Below are 23,313 nucleotides of genomic sequence, written 5' to 3' on the forward strand. Positions count from 1 at the left end.
ATACCAAAGAGGCTTTACTCGCTTGGCTTGTTTGATTGCAGCGCACGTTTCACATTCATGGATAACCTGTGCAATAGCGTCCATGGTTAAGTCCACCCCTCGATCACGAGCCCATCTATATGTTGCATCTCTTCCTTGATGGCCTGAGGCATCATGGGCCCACCGAGCTATAAATAATTCACCCTTATGTTGCCAGTCCAGATCCACCTGAGCCACTTCAATCTTAGCAGCCTGGTCCACCTGCTGGTTGTTTTGATGTTCTTCAGTGGCCCGACTCCTGGTTACGTGACCATCTACGTGACGTACTTTTACAACCAGGTTCTCTACCCGGGCAGCAATATCTTGCCACAACGCGGCAGCCCAGATGGGTTTACCTCTGCGCTGCCAGTTGTTCTGCTTCCACTGCTGCAACCACCCCCACAGGGCATTTGCCACCATCCATGAGTCAGTATAGAGATAAAGTACTGGCCATTTTTCTCATTCAGCAATGTCCAAGGCCAGCTGGATGGCTTTTACCTCTGCAAACTGGCTCGATTCACCTTCTCCTTCAGCAGTTTCTGCAACTTGGCGTATAGGACTCCATACAGCAGCTTTCCAGCTCCGATGCTTTCCCACAAGGCGACAGGACCCATCAGTGAACAGGGCATATTGCTTCTCCTTTTCTGGTAGTTTATTAGACAGTGGGGCCTCTTCAGCACGCGTCACCTCCTCCTCTGGGGATATTCCAAAATCTTTGCCTTCTGGCCAGTTCGTGATCACCTCCAGGATTCCTGGGCGACTGGGGTTTCCTATTCGGGCCCGTTGTGTGATCAGTGCGACCCACTTACTCCACGTAGCATCGGTTGCGTGATGTGTAGAGGGGACGCTCCCTTTGAACATCCAGCCCAGCACCGGCATTCGGGGTGCCAGGAGGAGCTGTGCTTCAGTACCAACCACTTCCGAAGCAGCTCGAACCCCTTCATATGCTGCCAATATCTCCTTCTCAGTTGGAGTGTAGCGGGCCTCGGATCCTCTGTATCCCCGACTCCAGAACCCTAAGGGTCGACCTCGAGTCTCCCCTGGTGCTTTCTGCCAGAGGCTCCAGGTAGGGCCATTCTCCCCGGCTGCGGTGTAGAGCACATTCTTTACATCTTGTCCTGCCCGGACTGGCCCAAGGGCTACTGCCTGAACTATCTCCTGTTTAATTTGTTCAAAGGCTTGTTGTTGCTCAGGGCCCCATTTGAAAGCATTCTTCTTCCTGGTCACTTGATAGAGAGGGCTTACAATTTGACTGTAATCTGGAATATGCATTCTCCAAAAGCCCACAACGCCTAAGAAAGCTTGTGTTTCCCTTTTGCTAGTTGGTGGGGACATGGCTGTTATTTTGTTGATCACATCCATTGGGATCTGACGACGTCCGTCTTGCCATTTTATTCCTAAAAACTGGATCTCCTGTGCAGGTCCCTTGACCTTACTTTGTTTTATGGCAAAACCGGCTTTCAGAAGGATTTGAATTATTCTCTCCCCTTTCTCAAAAACTTCTTCTGCTGTGTTGCCCCATACAATGATGTCATCAATGTACCGCAGGTGTTCTGGAGCCTCACCCTGTTCCAGTGCAGTGTGGATCAGTCCATGGCAAATGGTAGGGCTGTGTTTCCACCCCTGGGGCAGTCGGTTCCAGGTGTACTGGACGCCCCTCCAAGTGAAAGCAAACTGTGGCCTGCACTCTGCCGCCAAAGGGATGGAGAAGAACGCATTAGCGATGTCAGTTGTGGCGTACCACTTGGCTGCCTTTGACTCCAGTTCCTATTGAAGTTCTAGCATGTCCGGCACGGCAGCACTCAGTGGCGGCGTGACTTCGTTCAGGCCACGGTAGTCTACTGTTAGTCTCCACTCTCCATTGGACTTTCGCACTGGCCATATGGGACTGTTAAAGGGTGAGCGAGTCTTGCTGATCACTCCTTGGCTCTCCAATCGACGAATCAGCTCATGGATAGGGATCACGGAATCTCGGTTGGTGCGGTATTGTCGCCGATGCACTGTTGTGGTAGCGATTGGTACTTGTTGTTCTTCAACCCTCAACAACCCCACAACAGAAGGGTCCTCTGAGAGACCGGGCAAGGTGGACAGCTTATTAATTTCCTCCATCTCCAGGGCAGCTATACCAAAAGCCCACCGATACCCTTTTGGGTCCTTAAAATACCCTCTCCTGAGGTAGTCTATGCCAAGGATGCACGGAGCCTCTGGGCCAGTCACAATGGGGTGCTTCTGCCACTCGTTCCCGGTTAGGCTCACTTTGGCCTCCAATACAGTTAACTCTTGGGATCCCCCTGTCACTCCAGAAATACAGATGGGTTCTGCCCCTTTATAGCTTGATGGCATCAGGGTACACTGTGCACCAGTGTCCACGAGAGCCTTACACTCCTGTGGCTCTGATGTGCCAGGCCATAGAATCCACACAGTCCAGTAAACCCGGTTGTCCCTTTCCTCCACCTGGCTGGAGGCAGGGCCCCTCTAGTTCTGGTCATAGTATCCGCTTCTCACTTCTTGCAAACGTGAGTCAAGAATTCCTTCATTACAGTCCAAAGTAAGATCAGCCCTTCTACTCTGTCTGGGGAACTGTTCACTGGAAACTGGACCGTCGTGAGACAGGTTTTTCCTGACAACTGGAGCAGCATTTTTCCTGGGAGAACCCCCTTGTGTGATTGTTTTTCCTTGCAACTGACGTACACGTGCCTCTAGGGTCAAGGTAGGTTTTCCATCCCACTGCCTCATGTCCTCTCCGTGGTCACGCAGGTAAAACCACAGGGTGCCCCGTGGTGTGTACTTTCGATATCCTCTCTCTTGAGGAGGAAAACGCTGACTCCTAATGGCTGAGATACTGGTCCGTACAGGTGGAGAATAGGACCTATCGTCTTTGAGTTGCTGGACCTCTCGGGATAGTTTCTCTACAGCCGAGACAAGGGAGGAGGAGATAGTTTCTTCGAAATCCCGAAGTCTGCTAACCACCTCATCCACTGTTGGTGCTTCTTCCTCTTTCCAGCCAGTACTGCCAACGAACTGGCATACGATGCTGGTGTGCTCCGTACCAACTTCCGCCACATGGGTCGCGTGCACTGGACTTCATCTGGATCTTTGGGCGTTTGGTTGTTGTCCAGGTCACTATAAACCACCTCCAGCACGCCTAGTTCTCTCAGGTACTGGATACCTCTCTCCATAGTGGTCCATTTGCCTAGGCGATATATAACATCTTCCTTGAAGGGATACCTTTCCTTCACGCCTGACAGCAGTCGCCTCCAGAGGCTGAGGACCTGTGTCCCTTTTCCGATTGCTTTGTCAATACCCGCTTCCCTAGCAAGGGATCCCAGCTGTTTGGCCTCCTTCCCCTCTAATTCCAGGCTACTGGCCCCATTATCCCAGCATCGGAGCAGCCAGGTAACAATATGCTCCCCTGGACGACGGCTGAAATCTTTCCGCATATCTCGCAGCTCACTCAGGGATAGGGATCGGGTGGTTTCCGTCTCTTTTATGAGTTCTTCCTCTTCCTCCTCCTCTCCTCGTGATGTCCCTGCTCTTTCATCATCCCTTTCTAAATGACCTGATCTCCGCTTCCAAGATTTCCTCTTCTGTACAGGGGCAACGGATACCAGCAAGGGTTGGTCCTCTGGTTCAGCTGTAGCGCCTGTTGCTGGGGTTTGGGTAGCTGCAGTGCTTGTCATGGGGGTTGGAGTAACTGTAGTGCCTGTTGCCGGAGCTTGAGTGGCTGTAGTGCTTGTCGCAGGGGTTGGAGAAGCTACGGTGACTGTTGCCGGGGTTTGAGTAGCCACAGGGGTTGTCGTGGGGGTTGGAGTAGCCGCAGTGCCTGTCGTGGGGTTTTGAGTAGCCACCGTGTCTGTAGCCGCCCCCGAGACTCGCCGCTCCGCCCGCCCCGATGAGGCACCACTGCTTGCCCTCCCTCTTTTCTTGTTCCTGAGGGTTGATCTCTGGACAGTATTCCTGAAGAGTTGTTTAACCCTAAACAAGGCCTGAACCACATTCAGGAGACATAGCAATATGAACACGCTGGTTTGAACATCCCAAGGATATTCAAAATTCTCAGGGAATATTGTGGACATCTTTGTGAAGAGGATAGAAGAAAAAGGAGTTTCTGATGATATGGAAGGGAAGATGAACAAATGGGAGAAAGTGTCCCATCCCGTCTCCCCCTTAAATTCATTCTCCGAGGAGAAGCAAGTGCAATTACCAATAATTTCTAAGAGGTGGTTCCCGAGGTACAGAAATGATGGCAGGGCCGAATACAGATACCAGATTAGACTTACGACCAACGATTTTATCACCTCATAAAACAGCAACAAAATTATAATCTCGGCCCAGTTCCGAATGATGATAAACAGCACAAAAGGGAACATATACTGCAAGCAAGGTATTACATGACCCAACATTGAGAGCCAGCCCCACAACTTTGACAGCCAATACATCAACATTGTGACCAATCAATATAATGGATGCTTATAACAATTTTGCCTTAACACACTTTGGTCAGATCTATCGTTATCTCAACCCTTCGAGCCCCACGTTGGGCGCCAAAAAGGACTGTCATGGTTTAACCTGGCAGGCAGCCAAATACCACGCAGCCGCTCACTCACTCCCCCCCGCCCCCCCAGTGGGACGGGGAGAGAATCGGAAGGGTAAGAGTGAGAAAAACTCGTGGGTTGAGATAAAGACAGTTTAATAGAACAGAAAAGGGAGAATAATGATAATAAATAATGATAGAATATACAAAATGAGTGATGCACAATGCAATTGCTCACCACCCGCGCTGACCGATAACCAAGTAGCGATCGGCCCTTCCTGGATCACGCCTACCGTTCATATACTGAGCATGACGTCACATGGTATGAAATACCCCACTGGCCAGCTGGGTTGGCTGTCCTGATTATGTTCCCTCCCATCTTGTGTACCTAGCTCAGTCAGTAGGCACGGGAGCTGTCCTTGGACTAGGAGGGCACTTAGCAACAACTGAAAACATCAGTGTGTTATCAACATTCTTCTCGTACTAAATCCAAAACACAGCACTAGGAAGAAATTTAACCCTATCCCAGCCAAAACCAGGACAGCTGGTTAAACTGTGTTTCATGCACCCCAGGATGAGGTTTGCCCTCTTGGCTGCCAGGGCACAATGCTGATTCCTTTTGAGCCTGCTGTCAACCAGCACCCCCAGATCCCTTTCTGCAGGGCTGCTCTCCAGCCACTCCTCTCCCAGTTTATACTTGTGCCCGGCCTTACTCGTGAACCAGGGAAACCTCAGGGGGGGCCGAGAAAGACACCAGGAGCCTGCAGCTCATGCGGCAGCGGCTGACGAGACCTGGGCGGTGCCAGGAGCAACGGTGGCCAAGCCCCACCCCCCATGTATAAAAGAAACCCCTAGGGAGTGCGGCGAACAGGACGGGCAAACAGGGCGTGGCATGTCAGCAAGGGCATGGTGCGGCAGTGTGCACAGGAAGGGCGCAGAAGCTCTGCCGGCTTGACCAGGGAGCAGTGGTATTCACCCGGCAGAAGGCCGTGGCCTCTCTAAACTCTGCACCCGCCAGGACTGACACACCTTCCCAGAAAGAGCTCCGATGGGAACATGCTGCCACGCAGGTGTCAGGCTGCACGGTGTGCCCTGCTCTTATGCCAGTACTGGGTAGCAGTAGTGAGTGCACCTGTGGGAGGTGTGCCCAAGTAGAGGAACTCCTCAGCTTAATGGCAGAGCTCCAGGCGGAGGTGAGTAGGTTGAGGAGTATCAGGAAGTCTGAGATTGACTATTAGAATCACACCCTACCTTCCCTGGGACAGGCCTGTCAGGCAGACAGGACACACGATACGGAGGATTCCCCATCCTCTCTCCACCTGGCTGAGCACTGTGACTTAAGGGATAGGGGGCAATGGCAACAAGTTCCCGCCCGGCCCAGCAGGCACATCTCCTCTGTGACTACCCCATCTTCCCAGGTGCCCTTGCATAATAGGTACAAGGCTCTGCAAGTGGAACCGAAAAATAACGAGGATGATGGTTCATGTAGCTCGGAGGTGTCGCCCAGGTTAAGTCAGCCTATGCCCTGTGTCAAAACCACTTCCATAAAGAAAAAATGACAGGTCATTGTCATAGGAGACTCTCTCCTGAGGGGAACAGAAGGCCCAATATGCAGACCAGACCCACTTCTTAGGGAAGTCTGCTGCCTCCCTGGGGCCCGGGTTAAAGATGTGACGAGAAAGCTTCCTAGCCTGGTACGGCCCTTGGATTATTATCCATTATTGATTTTTCAGCTCGGCAGCGATGAAGTTGCAACAAGAAGTCTGAGGGCAATCAAGAGAGACTTCAGGGCCTTGGGACGACTGGTTAAGGGATCAGGAGCACAAGTAGTGTTCTCCTCTATCCTTCCAGTTGCAGGGAATGATGAGGGAAGAAACAGGAAGAGCCAGCTGATCAATACCTGGCTCCGTGACTGGTGTCACCGGCAGAATTTTGGGGTTTTTGATCAATGTTTGAGGGACGGTGTGCTAGCGAGGGCCTTCGGTCTGCCGTCTCAGTGGAGGTAGGGGATGGAGATCCACGTGGCAGCAAAGATACAAGGGTTATGGATGTGTTAGAAACCACAGAAGCGCCTGAGAACGGTCACATAGGAATTAGGGCTTCTCCCCCAATAAAGGGGGCAGGATCAATAGCCCAGCTGAAGTGCATCTACACCAATGCACGCAGCATGGGCAACAAACAGGAGGAGCTGGAAGCCATTGTGCAGCTGGAAGACTATGATATAGTTGCCATCATGGAAACATGGTGGGATGACTCGCACAACTGGAGTACTGCAATGGATAAACTCTTCAGAAGGGATAGGCAAGGAAGGAGAGGCAGTGGGGTAGCCCTGTATGTTAGGGAATGTTTTGACTGTCTAGAGCTTGACGATGGTGATGAAAGGGTCGAGTGTTTATGGGTAAGAATCAGGGGGAAGGCCAACAAGGCAGATATCACGGTGGGAGTCTGTTATAGACCACCCAACCAGGACGAAGAGACAGATGAAATATTCTATAAGCAGCTGGGAGAAGTGTCACGATCGCTAGCCCTTGTTCTCGTGGGGGACTTCAACTTACCAGATGTCTGCTGGAAATACAACACAGCGGAGAGGAAACAGTCGAGGAGGTTCCTGGAGTGTGTGGAAGATAACTTCCTGGCACAGCTGGTGAGTGAGCCAACTAGGGAAGGCGCCCCACTGGACCTGTTGTTTGTGAACAGAGAAGGACTTGTGGGTGATGTGATGGTTGGAGGCCATCTTGGGCATAGCAATCACAAAATGATAAGAGTTTTCGATTCTTGGAGAAGTAAGGAGGGGGGTCAGCAGAACTGCCACCTTGGACTTCCGGAGGGCAGACTTTGGCCTGTTTAGGGGCCTTGTAGACAGAGTCCCTTGGGAGGCAGTCCTGAAGGGCAAAGGAGTCCAGGGAGGCTGGACATTCTTCAAGAAGGAAATCTTAAAGGCGCAGGAGCAGGCCGTCCCCATGTGCCGAAAGACGAGCTGGCGGGGAAGAAGACAGGCCTGGCTGAACAGAGAGCTTTGGCTGGAACTCAGGAAAAAAAAGAGAGTTTATGACCTTTGGAAGAAGGGGCAGGCAAATGAGGAGGACTACAAGGATGTTGTGAGGCTATGCAGGGAGAAAATTAGAAGGGCCAAAGCCCAACTAGAACTTAATCTGGCTACTGCTGTGAAAGACAATAAAAAATGTTTCTATAAATATATGAGCAACAAAAGGAGGGCTAAGGAGAATCTCCATCCTTTATTGGATGCGGGGGAAACAAAGTGACAAAGGATGAGGAAAAGGCTGAGGTACCTAATGCCTTCTTTGCCTCAGTCTTTAATAGTAAGACCAGTTGTCCTCAGGGTACCTGGCCCCGTCAGCTGGAAGACAGGGACGGGGAGCAGAATGAAGCCCCCATAATCCAAGGGGAAATGGTTAGCGACCTGCTACACCACTTAGACACACACAAGTCTATGGGGCCGGATGGGATCCACCCAAGGGTACTGAGGGAGCTGGCGGAGGAGCTCGCCAAGCCACTCTCCATCATTTATTAGCAGTCCTGGCTAACCGTTGAGGTCACAGTTGACTGGAGGTTAGCAAATGCGGCGCCCATCTACAAGAAGGGCCGGAAGGAGGATCCGGGGAACTACAGGCCTGTCAGCCTGACCTCGGTGCCGGGGAAGGTTATGGAGCAGATCATCTTGAGTGCCACCACGCGGCACGTACAGGACAACCAGGTGATTGGGCCCAGTCAGCATGGGTTTATGAAAGGCAGGTCCTGCTTGACTAACCTGATCTCCTTCTACGACAAGGTGACCCGCTTAGTGGATGAGGGAAAGGCTGTGGATGTTGTTTACCTGGACTTCAGTAAAGCCTTTGACACCGTTTCCCACAGCATTCTCATGAAGAAACTGGCTGCTCATGGCTTGGACGGGCGTACTCTTCGCTGGGTGAAAAACTGGCTGGACGGCCGGGCCCAAAGAGTTGTGGTGAATGGAGTTAAATCCAGTTGGTGGCCATTCACAAGCGGTGTTCCCCAGGGCTCAGTATTGGGGCCAGTTCTGTTTAATTTATTTATTAATGATCTGGATGAGGGGATCGAGTGCACCCTCAGTAAGTTTGCAGACGACACCAAGTTGGGCGGGAGTGTTGATCTGCTTGAGGGTAGGAAGGATCTACAGAGGGATCTGGACAGGCTGGATCGATGGGCCGAGACCAATTGTATGAGATTCAACAAGGCCAAGTGCCGGGTCCTGCACTTGGGTCACAACAACCCCATGCAATGCTGCAGGCTTGGGGAAGAGTGGCTGGAAAGCTGCCTGTTGGAAAAGGACCTGGGGGTGGTGGTCGTCAGCTGGCTGAATATGAGCCGATCGTGTGCCCAGGTGGCCAAGAAGGCCAATAGCATCCTGGCTTGTATCAGGAATAGTGTGGCCAGCAGGACTAGGGAAGTGATTGTCCCTTTGTACTCAGCACTGGTGAGGCTGCACCTTGAATACCGTGTTCAGTTTTGGGCCCCTCACTACAAGAAGGACATTGAGGTGCTGGAGCGTGTCCAAAGAAGGGCAACGAAGCTGGTGAAGGGTCTGGAGAACAAGTCTTATGACGAGCAGCTGAGGGAACTGGCGTTGTTTAGTCTGGAGAAGAGGAGGCTGAGGGGAGACCTCATCGCGCTCTACAACTACCTGAAAGGAGGTTGTAGTGAGGTGGGTGTCGGTCTCTTTTCCCGACTAACAAGTGATAGGACGAGAGTAAACAGCCTCAAGTTGGGCCAGGGGAGGTTTAGGATTGGATATTAGGAAAAATGTCTTCACCGAAAGGGTTGTCAAGCACTGGAAGAGGCTGCCCAGGGAAGTGGTTGAGTCACCATCCCTGGAAGTATTTTAAAGACTTTGTAGATGTGGCACTTAGGGACATGGTTTAGTGGTGGAATTGGCAGTGTTAGGTTTATGGTTGGACTCGATGATCTTAGAGGTCTTTTCCAACCTAAATAATTCTGTGATTACTCCACACCAGGTGCAGAATCTGGATTTTGTTCTTGTTAAATTTGATCCCATTTATCATTGCCCAATGCTCCAACCTATCTAGATCCCTCTGCAAGGCCTCTCGTCCCTCAAGAGAGTGTCAACAGCACCTCCCAGTTTGGTATCATCAGCAAACTCACTAATGGTGCATTCAATTCCTGCATCCAGATCATTGATAAATATATTGAACAGAACTGGCCCTAGAATTGAGCCATGAGGAACACCGCACTGGTGAATGGTCGCCAGCCATATGTAGCCCCATTCGCTACAACCCTTTGAGCCCTGCTGTTCAGCCAGTTCTTCACCCAGCGCACTGCGTACCTGCTCATCCCATAGTTGGACAACTTGTCCAGAAGGATGCTGTGAGGGACAGTATCAAAAGCCTTACTATAATCCAGAAAAACCACATCCACCACCTTCCCTTACTAGGCGGGTGACCTTATCATAGAAGGATATCAAATTAGTTAAACAGGACTTTCCCTTTGTGAACCCATGTTGACTGTGCCTGATGATTGCATTGTTCTTTAAATGCCTTTCAACAGCACCCAGTATGATCTTCTCCATAATTTTTTCCAGGAACTGAGGTTAGACTAACAGGTCTGTAGTTCCCTGGGTCTTCCCTCACACCCTTCTTGTAAATTGGAATAACGTTGGCTAGCTTCCAGTCAGCAGGGACCTCCCCAGACTCCCAAGATCTTTGGTGGATGATCGAGAGGGGTCCTGCCGTAACATCCGCTAGCTCCTTCAGTACTCTGGGATGAATCCCATCAGGCTCCATGGACTTGTGAACATTCAGCTGATACAGCTGATCCCTTACAATTTCAGTGTCCACAAATGGAAAGTCACTGTTCCCACACTCATGGTCCTCCGACTCAGGGGACCGGACAGCCCAAGGTCTATCAGTATTATTAAAGATTGAGGCAAAAAAAGCATTGAATGTCTCCGCTTTATCTTCATCCCTATTAGTCAGGTGACCATCTTCAACAAGTATCGGTCCAATGTTTTCTTTAGACCTCCTCTTGCTATTAACATACTTAAAAAATCTTTCTTGTTGTCTGACACAACACTGGCCACTTTCAACTCTAATTGAGATTTGGCCTTTCGTGTCTTCTCCCTGCATATACAAACCACGGCTCTGTAATCTTCCTGCAAAGCCTGACCTCGCTTCCAGAGTTCATACAATTTCTTTTTCCTCCTGAGTTCCAAGAGGAGTTCCCTGTTCAGCCAAGTTGGTCTTCTGCCCTGCTTGCTTGCCTTGCGACACAATGGGATTGCCTGCTCCTGCGCTTCTAAAACGTGGTTCTTCAAAACTGAACAGTACTCCTGGACTCCTAAGCCCTCAAAAGCAGATTCCCAGGGTACTCTGCTAAATAGCTCCCTGAATAGCTTAAAGTTTGCTCTCTTGAAATCCAGGGTAGCAACTCTGCTGTCCTTTTTTCCTTTTTTTTGTAGTTATACAGACACCTCCAGAAATGCTCAACCTCTCCCTACTGGAAAGTACGTATTTTTAAAACACAAGCATAACTTATGGGACCAAGAATGTGACTGTATTCTTTTTATTTTATTTTGGGAGGATTTCTTTTTGTCAGCTAATATAGCTGCATTCTTCAAGGGCAGGGCTTGCCTAAGGACTCTGCATTTGTTGCATTATATTTACCTGAGGCCTGATGCAGCTGAGCTTAAGATAAGTTTTCTTTTTGTGCAAGTAATGCCTTCTATAATTTGAAGCTGTTCCTCCAGTCTTGCATACTTATAAGGTTTCTACAACTTTATTGATTACTATATAAAAAGTAGAAATCCCTGCATAACAAATAAAGGTAGGATTGTTATTGATCCATTAGGCACCAGCTATTCCTGCTATTAAGAAATCTTGCTCTACAGAAGCTCATCTCAGTTCTTAAAAATTCTTCATACTTTAGAAAAAACAAGTTTATCCTCTGGCACTCCTCAGTCCTGGATCTCCATTCTTCCCATAGAAATTTCCATAATGTTGTTAATTCTGTACAAATGGAGACAAAAGCTTAAATACAACTTTGGAAGTGCTCTATATTAAGACTATACTGTACAGGAACATCTTTTAACATGCCTCTGATATGCTAGCACAAAATGAGCTTTTTGATATATAAACTAATGTGGCATTCAAGTTTTCATCTCCATAACCTCAGTAATACAAGCAAACTGCTTTTCTGTTAAATGTTTTCCATACATTATAGTATTGTATATAACTTTATACACGATCTAAAAGTTGGTTCAAAGGTAAAATGTTTTAAATAAGTTTCTCCAAAGCACTGAAAGTTAAAAATAACTACAAACCAGGATTTTTCTTCATAGTTTTTAATTCTTTTCACTTTTTCATACTGGTTTAAAATTTGTGATTGTAACATGGAAGAGCCAACTTCTTTTAATTTTTTAAAACTTATCATTAGGATCATAAAGCTATTATAGAACAAACAATTACACTACACACTCAAGGTACTCAAAAATATGATTCATGTTTTGAGTTTGTAGATGAACAGTGGCAATTCAAATACAAAATTATCTGTACAACTTGACAAAAATACAGGTGGACAATCTGATTAGTTTAAAGAGAATCTGCACAACTTCAGATAAGCCAGCTCAGCCCAATTAAGTAAAAGGTAATTTTTTTTTCCCAAAGTGCATCACATTTTTCACAGATAAATTTGTCAAAATAAGATGTTTTGGTTCTCAGACAGGATAACAATGACCATCTCTCATCCTCATTCCCAATACAAGTTCTACCAAGTAATTTCCTTCAGATCTAGTTCAGCAACATCCAAATTCTCCAAACGGACACAGATATTCAGAGAACGATATCTGATGGAGAAGATAGCTGTGTTCTCAGCCCTTCAAATTGGTTCAGTTTATAAAAACAGCCATTCTAGAGTCATGGGCTGCTTCTGCAAAGACCACAGCTGTATAAATACTACGGATCCATTAACAGGAAGAAGAGAACTCAGAGTACACAGATATGTGGCAGTGACTGGAAAGAGGGGTGGGCTCAAGAGACAGGGGAAATTTTATAAAACCATAAAAGGAAGATCCCTTCTGGAAGAAAAGACCTAATGGCTACTTGCACACGGACAATCTGAGAGGCCGATAGAGAGCTGCCTTTTTTCATTTGTTTTTAAAGAGGTCAATTAATACCTATTTCTCAATCTTGCAACTCCTTCCGTATTCTTTAAGAAGCCTCTTACAACTCTGATTGGGCAGGGCTAGCTGTAGTGAAGTACCAGTGCCTTTATCTAAAAGTAAAATATTCTTTACAAATAGTATCTGTAGTTTAATTTTATTTACAGAATAAATTGCAAAAGTACATCACATTTAGTGCAAATGCAACTAATGATATAAGATTTATATACTGCTTTGTAAACTTTCCATACCTTTGTAAAATAAAGCCATCCAATTAAATTAATAAACAGTTACTTGCCTGTGTTCAACAATTACCAGAAAAGGCAAATAAGGAGTTAAACTCTTTATAATTTGGACTTTTTTTTTTTTTTTTAAAAAACATTCCCATCAGTGGCTATGGTGGAATGAACCATTGCTTGGTTGATTGTAAAATGATGAAGTACATTTGAGATGATAAGTTTTTTTTTCAACATCACTATATAAAATGTTCACTAGTGATATAGTAAACATGTACAAATTTTCATCTTATTTGCCTTACTAGCATTAACATATAGGCACTTTTCTACATATTCAAATTAACAGAATAACTCTGTAATAAGGCATATTCCATGCACACCATTAGAAAAAGACAAATAAAAAGGGAAGAGTTATGGAGCATGAAATCTGCGTGCATGTGTAATCATGTGTTATGTATGATTTCATCTCTATAGAGAAGATGAACAGATAAAGTAGTTTTTTCAACACTGCGCAGATCACGTTTAATCATTCACCAAATCTTCATTAAGTTACTATCTTTTATTTATTTTCAGGCACCTACCATACTATATCAAATAAGACTTTCAGCTTTCTTTTGGGAAAAAAAAAATATATATCTCTCTCTGAAACTTTTTTCTTGAGATACACAGGTCAGTGAAACACCCAGCAGTCTCTGAAGAGTTTCCAACTACAGGACATGGATAAAAGACCTCAAAGTCAGTACCAGTCTGCCAGAGTCCTCTCTTAATGAGCATCTCCAGAATCAAAGGCAGGCAAATATCTGACATTTAAATTCTCACAGCAACTAGAGGGAACTTTCCAATAAGAACTACACATCCTTATAGCTCTGATGGGTTTTTGATCAAGAGGCAAGTATCAGCGCAACTCATTTTCTACACGAACCTCATAGCATGGCTTTATTAAGATGAGGAAAACACGTGCAGGATCTGAAAATAATGTACTCATCCTCATTCAAGGCTGGGAATGTTGTCCTATGTAGTCCAAATTACTTCAATAAATATTATAGTGTACCTTCTCACAGCTTTGGGAAAGCCCCAGATATCATGCAAGAAAGCAGTCCACATATACCATGGACAGATGACTTCTAGCTTTCAGGCAGTCTCTTGCCCTCTCATACACAATCTTCCTAGAAATTTCTGGATCATGTTTAATAACAAAAATTCTGTAGCACATATTACATAACTAAAAAATACAATAGAAATATAAAGATATCTGGAAAAAAATAAAGCTTTTCACACTCTTACTCCTTCAGAGCCAAAGATCTTCATAAGAGTAAGACAATAGAAAAGGCAAAGTCATAAGGATATTGACAGCCCTCAATTATTGACTGACATTTTATGTAAGATGATTCATTATAGAAACAAGCAGCAATGAACTATGATTATACAAAGCAAAACAAAACCTGCCAATAAGTCACCTAGGCTTCACTGAACTCCCTCCCTCCCCCCGAAAATACCACATAGATTTTTGTGCATATAAAGCACATACAGTATGCTATATATGCATTTGTCTTTTGTGCTTTTTAGACATGCACAAAAAACTGCACGAGTATCTTAGGAATGTTGACAGTGAAATTCTGCAAGTTGCTTAAAATTAAAGCAGTAACCTATGTTGGTGATTCAAAGTTGTACACGTTCTTCCTCTTCTAAAGCAAGCAAATAAAATAGCCATATACATGTTATCAATACATCTATCTATAATTACACACTGATTCCGCAAGAAAATTTAGGAGAGAGCTAGTGTTAAATATTCAGCCTCATGGTGTCGCAACACTTCTTTACTTCAGTATACAAAGCCTAGAACTTCGGCCATAAAAAGACTGTAGATCCTTCGTTCCAGCATGGAGTGCTCTATGCATGGTCACTTCAACGTGGAATGTTCACCCAGTCTTGTTCTGATCACTGCAGGTAAGCAAAGACAAAATACAGTACTGAAAATTTTGAACACTAATAGGAAAACAAGAACTTGTTAAACCCCTTAAATAGTATCAGCACTGCTATTATCACGTTTGAACTGTTGGCTCATGACAGCCATGTTTTAAATGGTTCACCTACACTAGTTCTCTAACAATATACAATTAAAAATATGAATCATTACAGGGCTACCTGTTACAGAAGGATCAAATTACTAAGACTTTTAGAGTCTGACATAATAAATAAAACCTAAAAATAGAGCTAGCCTATGTCATGCATAGAAAAGTGATAAAAACTCATTTTCAGATCATGCTCTAATAGTCAAGCTACCAAATGCTACTTTGTAGCTGGAATTCGGTGGTTTGACACTACAGTTATACGTAATGAAGTATACGGCAAGAGTCTACACTAACAAAAATTAAGCAAAGTCTTACTTAGCACAAAGGCTTACATCTGACAGATTCAGACATCCCCAAAAGTGATCGAGAAATTCTTTTCTAATGTCACATCATCATTTAAACATTAAAATAATTTTAGATTAGCCCAATGACCTATACCATTAAAATACATCTATTAACTTCAGAAAGCATCTGTAAATCCCTTTTCTTTCTTAGGCTCATCAGAAAGACTAAAAATTTAAGTCACAGTCTCTTAAATACTCCAGTAATTGACACTGGTTTGTCAGAAAAGTTCCATTAATAAAAATCCTAGATCTAAACTATTATGTCAATATAAAAGAATACTTTGACCTTCATAATATTCTATCAGATATGTAATTATAACTAGAATTTAAGAAATCAAAATCTCATGAGGCTCTAGAGAAACTTCAGTATGTATTCTTTTCAGAACAAGTGTAAAATGCCTGTGATAGCTGAGAAAAAAATACTTCATCCTTTTATACTTCTACATAAATTAAACATGCATGCAAAAACTTGCAAGACGAACTAGTAAAAGTCTACAAAAAGTAATGCTTGATAACTTGTGCAGCCCTTATTTTTCATGCTAATAATACACACGAATTACATGAATGTTTTAAAAAGTATATTGCATACATATATTAAAACTAAGCACTGAATTCATGCTAATTATAAGACGTTTCTAGATTGCATACTTCTGTTTGGCCTTAAATATTTACAACAGTGAATCAAGAATAAAAAAATGAATGTATACCTGCTAATACTAGAATAAAATAGGCTTTCCTGCCGTTTTCTCTTGCACGTATGATGTAAAACGCTTTAAGAATTTTGGATATTCTCGTTTTGCCACTGCCCGTAACACTGATGCTGGTGCCCATCCTCCTGGGTTCACTAGAAGTAGACAGGAAGCCAGACACTGAAATACAGCAAATCTGCTAAAAGCTAGAAAAGAAAATTTAAGTTTGTATTCCTGCAACTCTTTCTGAAGTAACAGGAAAAAATAATCAGCAGAATTTACGCCCTTACAGCTTGTATTGCAGCACTTTCTACTCTTAATACTCTAATTCAGTCCAGTTCTATTTAGAAAACATTAAACATGATGTGTTGTCTTTGGGGAATGCTCAAATGAAAGATGATATTCTTTAAGTACTTCCAAGAAACAACAGAAAAAGAGACTCAAGTTACTTCTTATTTCAAAGAAAATAGAAGTCAGTCTTAACTTTTCAATAACTGCTGCATTTGCCTGCAGAATTGCTACATAGCCAATGTCTTAAAAATTATTTTTAAAGCACTTTAAACAAAATTTGAACTGATTCTAAAATATGCTTAAATTCACAGGTCAAGTACTTTGCTGAAAAAGCTGCCACTTCCCATATAATCACAGTTCAGAATTTGTCAATGAAAATGTATTTTTTAAATAATTGGGAAACTTCTAAACAGGAAACAAAGCAGCTTACCCCAGAGTTTAACAACATATAGTATTATTTGTACAGGATTTAATACAAGTTGCATCACTCCTATATGACAAAGATTTACTGAACCCGTTTTTCAGACTTTGATTCTTTAGTAAGCCATGTAATAGGTGGTCAAAAATAATAAGCAGGTGAGATACTCAAAGTGTTTTGTAGCTGCAGGAGAGGAGCTAATAGGTATGTGGTTCCAATACTATAATACACTGCTAAATACTGGGTACAGTAACAATACAGTTTGGCTTTGCTAACTTTGCAGTCAATACCAAAGATTCTATCAGTTAAAAAAATTTAAAAATATGTAGACTAGATTATACAGCTTGCAAACATCCTCATACAAAATTTATTTGTCCCTTCTTAATACTGAGGGTAAGAACTGTATCTTTACTATCATCAGCTTTTCAGCCTAACAAGATGAACTGGGGAAAAAATTGACAGCAATACATGAATAAAAAACCAGACTATTACTGAAACTAATAGCTTATGCCAAGTCATCCCAGTTGCAGACGTTTCTTCTGCCCACCCCTCTCCACTCCAAGGTTCTGTACTTAGGACTGAGCTACACATTACTTTCATTTATTCCTCCCAGAATGCCACACAATGAAAGATCCCATTCACTGATTGATGTAGCACATAAATTCAAGTCTTTTTGACCATGAAGACCACAAGTGTGATCCTATATATAAATTTAACAGAAAACTGCATCAACCTTTTTTTGCCAGTATTCAGCTCCCCAGAATTAGCATATATCATGAATGTCATACTGAAAAATTTTAGACTTACCATTAGCTACATATGTAATCTTGCATAGGATATTGTCCCTGCTTATTTCCTTGTTCCCCTCTGGTGGGCTTACTAACGTCTGACAAATCATAGCAATATTTATTTTGGCACGGACACAGCGGTTGTTCAGCTGCCAGAAAAAAAAAAGAAACATTTGTAAGCTTCAAACTAAGTTTATTTCAGCATACTTGACTGCTAACATTTTAATTTAGTATAAAGTCTAAGACACTCCAAAAGTTGTGTTTCGGGGAGTTTGCATTCTAGCACTACATGGATGTAACATGAATGTGAATGAAATGAAAGGTACATGGTGAATAGGGAAAGGGTTAAACTGAAATGCCTGAATCGCAGGTTTCTGTTTGCTTAATACAGTGAATTATTTCAATTATTGTGACAAGTAAGGAAACATCTGAAGAATAACGCATCAGCATTTACAAATATCAGTTAGTAACTTTTCCCTTGTAAGCAGGCAATGGCATAGCAATCAGCACAGAAATACTCCAAAGAAAACAATCATTGCTACTATCTGACAGAACCAAGGCAGAACTGTGTAAGCTGGAGGTTTAACAGATTCCATATCTACAGTTATACAAGCCTATTCCCATGTCTGACAATACTGAAGAGTTATTGATTTGATTCCATACGAAGTAACCTCAATTCTTTAAAATGTTTTCACATCTCCAGAAATTTTGCTTCCATTTTTCTGCAACACCTTAGATCTGCCAACTGTTGCGATAAGGTAAGAAAGCTTTTGGCTCAGAATGCCTTCATCAGGTCATTGTATCATCTGGTTTAAACAAACTGTATTTTTGCATACCCCCCCCCCCAGTATTGCAAGACCATCACCACATAATAGAAAAATGGTATCTTAAAAGCAGAACTTGATAGAATGAAAATAACACTTACAGGAGCACTGTCATGTTCCACAGAGAAATTGCACACAATCCATGTTTCAGGATCATTTTCACTGAATGCTGGTATCTTTCTGATGGCAGACAAATACAGCACATCCCTTTGAGAAGCCGGCCACACCCTCTGCAGAGAAACACCTGAATATAAGCTTTTCCAGTTTTGCAAATTAAGTACTTGCTATCCTTAGATAAAGGAAAAAACCAAACAAGGCAAAACAGGTCAGTCATATTATTTAAGTAAAAAAGTTTCTTCAAGTTAGTAATTTCATGCAATTTTCAAAACTGAAACAGAACATAGGTGTTATACAGATGTGTATCAGGTTATATGGCTACACTTCATTTTAAAAAAAATTAAGGCAAAAGTTTAAGGCCTTTGAAAGGCAGGGAGCCAAGCTGCAATGACTTTTTCAGTAGACAACCAGGAAGAGGCACTTCCCCTCCTGTTCTCTCAACCTCAGGTTTACATTTTGGTTAATACTTGTAAGCTACAAACTGAACTAGTGGTTAAGTATAAATAGATGCATATACAGTTATTTATGTCTCCATAAATATGGAGAGAGAGAGAGAAAAAGAGAGCAAGAAATATTTATAACAACTATTTCAAGAAGCTACTACTTTAGTGAGACAGATATGGTAAACTGGTATTATCTAAGAGAAAGTTTCAGAAGCAAAGTGTCTGATAAAATAAAGTAAAACTATACAGAAGCCATTTTCCTGACACTCAATAGGGGAAAAAAGTCTAGCTTTTACCACAACACTATACAGTTCACACAACTGCCTTATTCAAAAATCGGAGTCTGCTGTTACGGCAGTTTTAAGGTAACCACATTACTAGTAAAATTGTAAAAAAAAAAAAAAGATTTTTTTTAATATTTGAGTATACTAATACTTGTAATCATGCAAGATTAAAGATGAATTTGTACACTTCATTCCCAATTTTTTTGAACCTGTTAGGTTACAGTTATTGGGTTATAAGTCAAATGAACATTTTAATAAAGCTACATCAGAACTGGTTGGGGTGAAAAACCATAATGAAGTTAAAAGAACAAATGTTGTACCAGCAATTATACCACCTCATAATGCAAATGCATATGTCAACTAATCGTGGTCAACAATAGCTTGCATTATTGCAACAAAACATATGATACAGTGGTATGGGTTTCTTCCTTGTAGTCAGTGTCAATTTATTGCTTCAGTTTGCTTTAGATGACCCTTGCCTTGCTGGCAGTGGTATACTTAGAGATTAAAAACAGTCCTCATTTGTTATTACAAGCTCTGTCAGACACATACACAACCAATTATGCTATCAAGCCAAGTTTGAAAAATTAACAAAGTTGCAGTTTAATAGAGAACTTGTTCTGAACTGTTGTTTTGAACAGTATTTTAAGTTGTTAAGACGTTAAAGTATTTCAGAATAGATTAGAACACATATGCCCCAGACTGTCTCACTAAGGTGTGTATACAGGTGAAGTGTTATTACCTTATGCATCTGGTAAATGATGATTGCATTATCAGCTAAATTTTCCACAACATGGAAATTTTCAATTGTTGCTAAAAGAGGGGGGAAAAAATCAATCAGTAAACAAGCACAGATACTAGGTCAATGTTATAAACAATATGCTTGCTGATAAACATGCAAAGCTTAAGAACTGATTCCTTACTTTCCCAGTCATTACGAACATCGACATTCCAGAAGTAGTGGCAAACTTCATGCCCTGTTACCCCTTTAACGGCATGCGTTGCTTTCAAAGGATCTAAAACTATTCCATTCTCTTCCACCTCTCTTCTGTACACCTATGGCCAAATACAAAGAAATGCAGAACAGAAACTGTCAAAACTGTTCATGTTTTAATTGTTTAAAGTTTCATCAGCTTTGATAAAAACTTACCTAGAAGACTAACATATGAATAATTTGCCATGCCAGTGTTCTCTGGTAACTACCAATGCAGACGTTCTTACATGGCACTTCACATTAAAATACCAGTATTTTGAGAATCTCTACTCCAAAAATGATTAAGCTACCTTATTTATCACTATGCACAAGAATGCATACAAGCACAGTGGAGTAGCCAACAGTAACTTGCTACCATATAACATTCTCATACATTGAATTTACACACCATTTTGATACCAAGTTTTAAGTAGGAGAAAATGAGAAAGGAATCTGCAAAGACAAAGCTATTGCAAGAGTTGCATAAGATTTTGCATGAATAAATATATTAGAAGCTGCAGCTCTTGTGGACTCCTGTCCTAACTTAAACAATGCTATTCTCAGAGAGAAGTTTTAACAGCATAACTTGCTGAGTGATAGTATTCAAAGGAGAATAAAAATATCTGTCTTCAAAGCATAACATCTTATATCAATTAAGCAAAAAGACAAATGCTTACCTTCATTTCTCCTTCTTCTACCACTAGCTGCCAATTGGCATCTCCTCCTACATCTTGCAAGGAATATGTCATATGGTTTTGTACCATCTCTTCCACCTTTAAAGGAAAAAATACACATTTTAAAATCATTCCTTCCATCTTCTTGGGCAGGGGACTGTACAGTATTGGAAGCCACAAGTCAATACTTCAAATCCTGTGCAGGAGCTGAACTTGGACAACAGAGCCTTCTATCACAGGTTAAGAACAATCTTGATTCAACTTCCAACTTCATTCTTTATGGGTACTTCCCTATCCTTCCTTTGCACCTCTAAACTGTCAAAACTCACTATTTCTACCTAAGACAGTTTTTTTTCAGCATGTAGGAAATTACTTCAGGTATCTCCAAATAGAATTACAATGCATTGTAAGACTTGAAAGCCAATATTCACTGAAGAGAATTTAAAAAGCTGAACAAAGGGGGGGGAGGCAGACAAGCTCTAAAAAAGTGAATGCATATCAAAAGTCATATTGAAACAGCAGTGAAGGAAACAGTCATGAGCAAAGCATGCCTATTCTGTTTCATTGGCATCTTTGCACAGTTGCCAGCTAGAAAAACAGAACAGAAATGCTTACATTCCAAAAAATTATGATGATGCAGAGACTCCACTATTATAAAATACTCATTTAAAAATTACTTAGCTAGACAGTTGCGTGCTTTTCTTAAAGGCCAAATATTTGATACATTTTTATCACCTATGTGAATACCTCTTTTTTTTTTGTTCCAAATAATATGCATGAAAATGGGTGGTGGGACAGGAAATGGATTTTTATTTTAAATCTACAGTCTTATTCTATGTTTCTTTTGTGTCCATCCTCCCTATTTCCAAATCCCACTCTCCCCCAAATAAAAATAGAGACAAAAATATAAAGTATCCATTGCTGTGTAATGTTTACAAGTGCTGGAAACAATTTAATAACTTTTTCCACCTAAAAGGTAGGCGACTACTAAAACTCATCACAGCAAATAAGTCCATGTAATTGACACTATTTTCCTGAATTACTAGAAATACTTTTTTTAAAAAGGAAAAGCACTGCAAGCAAAGGTTAGTCAATTGACCAACATACAGATTAGTCTAAGTAGTGTACAATCACAAGATTAATAGCCTGAACCTATAAGTGGTTTTTGTACAACTTACAAAAATATTTTATATGCATACTAGGCTTCATAACCTACAAAACATAACTGAGCAAGTAGTACAAGTATAAAGCAAAATTAAAGAATACTTAATGACCTTTTTCTGATATGATATAGAATTGAAAGATGTTATTTACTTTTAATTTAAAGCAGTAATTTTGTTTGTACAACGTACTCTTTGGGCAATACACTTAAGATCAGGAAGAAAAAAAGTAATTGAATCAAGTCAAAATCCTCAAAGTACAACATAAAAATAAAATCCTTTCAATAGAAATTCTACTTTATCTTATTTTAATTATAGACTTCTCTACAGAAACACAAGTTATCAGTCCAGTTTTGGGGGTTTTCTTTGATTTTTTTTTTTAGTTATAATGAACTATAAACACCCACAAGATTTGTGTTTCTGCTTTTAGACAGGTCATCTTTTCCTGCAACTTACTAACAGGTTTCCTACAAAATATTCTCCTAATAATTTTTTCCAGTGACACAATGACAGCACAATCCAAGCCAGGTAAGAATGTGGGCTATTTAAATATTCAATTTACTAGCTCTAGGTCACACTTCTTTCAGAAAGGAATCCTCGCCAGGCTCCCAACCTTTACCTGCAACACCTTCAGGTCCCTATCTCTCTTCTCCCCTAGCTCCTAATCTATTAAGGACAAAGCTGGCTTTTATATGTTTGTTTTGTATTTTGCTTCTTTTTGCTTTATGCTAAATGCAGAGGGAGGAGGGGAATAGCAAAGAAAGAAGAGAATGAGGCATCCAAAGGAGTGCAATCTAAACAGTTTAAGGCCTTTGGAATTGTTCAGCATTTAGCCCCCTGACTTCCTCTGAAAACTTGAAAGGCATTTTTAGTTTGGTTCTCTCCCTCTCTCTCCCGATAAAGTTTCATTCCTGCTAATACAACATCTTTCAGACAGTTTCCCCTTAGGTTTGGGGAAGGAAAGGTATCATCATTGCAGCTTTCAGAGGAGAGTGAATGCTGTTTTTCGCTAACAAGCAATTACTTCTACTTGACCAAGTAATTGCAGTGCCTACAACTGCCTTGTGCATACTACCTGTCCAAACTGCGATCTACCTGCTGGTCGCTGTCTGTCAGCCTGCACCTATTTCAGGTACCACATTAGGCACAGAGTCAAGATTCACAGCTTCTTTCCCACTGGGGAGGCCACACTATTACCTCTGGGTTCCTGGCAGACTACAGGAATGGTCTGCAAAAATACTTGCAACCTCTATCCCATGCAGCCTTGGCCTGAACATTAAGTAGGTAGTTCACTTA

The 23,313-nt window shown here is 42.3% G+C and overlaps 1 protein-coding gene across 6 annotated transcripts in view; it reads right to left on the minus strand.

The window, feature by feature from the left end:
- Window positions 1-14,692: 14,692 nt before the first annotated feature.
- Window positions 14,693-23,313, minus strand: part of LOC142074849 (ceramide transfer protein-like) — a 139,862-nt gene continuing 131,241 nt past the window's right edge. The window contains exons 12-18 of one of the 6 annotated variants that reach the window (XM_075135751.1): window positions 20,861-20,956; window positions 20,134-20,266; window positions 19,953-20,023; window positions 18,468-18,596; window positions 17,562-17,691; window positions 16,064-16,251; window positions 14,693-14,881 (exon numbers count right to left, since the gene is read on the minus strand). In XM_075135751.1, coding sequence (XP_074991852.1) covers window positions 16,073-16,251; window positions 17,562-17,691; window positions 18,468-18,596; window positions 19,953-20,023; window positions 20,134-20,266; window positions 20,861-20,956 — 738 coding nt within the window. In that variant the 3' untranslated portion in view covers window positions 14,693-14,881; window positions 16,064-16,072. The remainder of the gene's footprint in view (window positions 14,882-16,063; window positions 16,252-17,561; window positions 17,692-18,467; window positions 18,597-19,952; window positions 20,024-20,133; window positions 20,267-20,860; window positions 20,957-23,313) is intronic. The other 5 variants (XM_075135750.1, XM_075135753.1, XM_075135756.1 and 2 more) reach the window with 5 other exon arrangements.

The sequence above is a fragment of the Calonectris borealis genome, chromosome W (assembly GCF_964195595.1).
Source record: "Calonectris borealis chromosome W, bCalBor7.hap1.2, whole genome shotgun sequence".
In the NCBI taxonomy this organism is placed as follows: domain Eukaryota; kingdom Metazoa; phylum Chordata; class Aves; order Procellariiformes; family Procellariidae; genus Calonectris; species Calonectris borealis.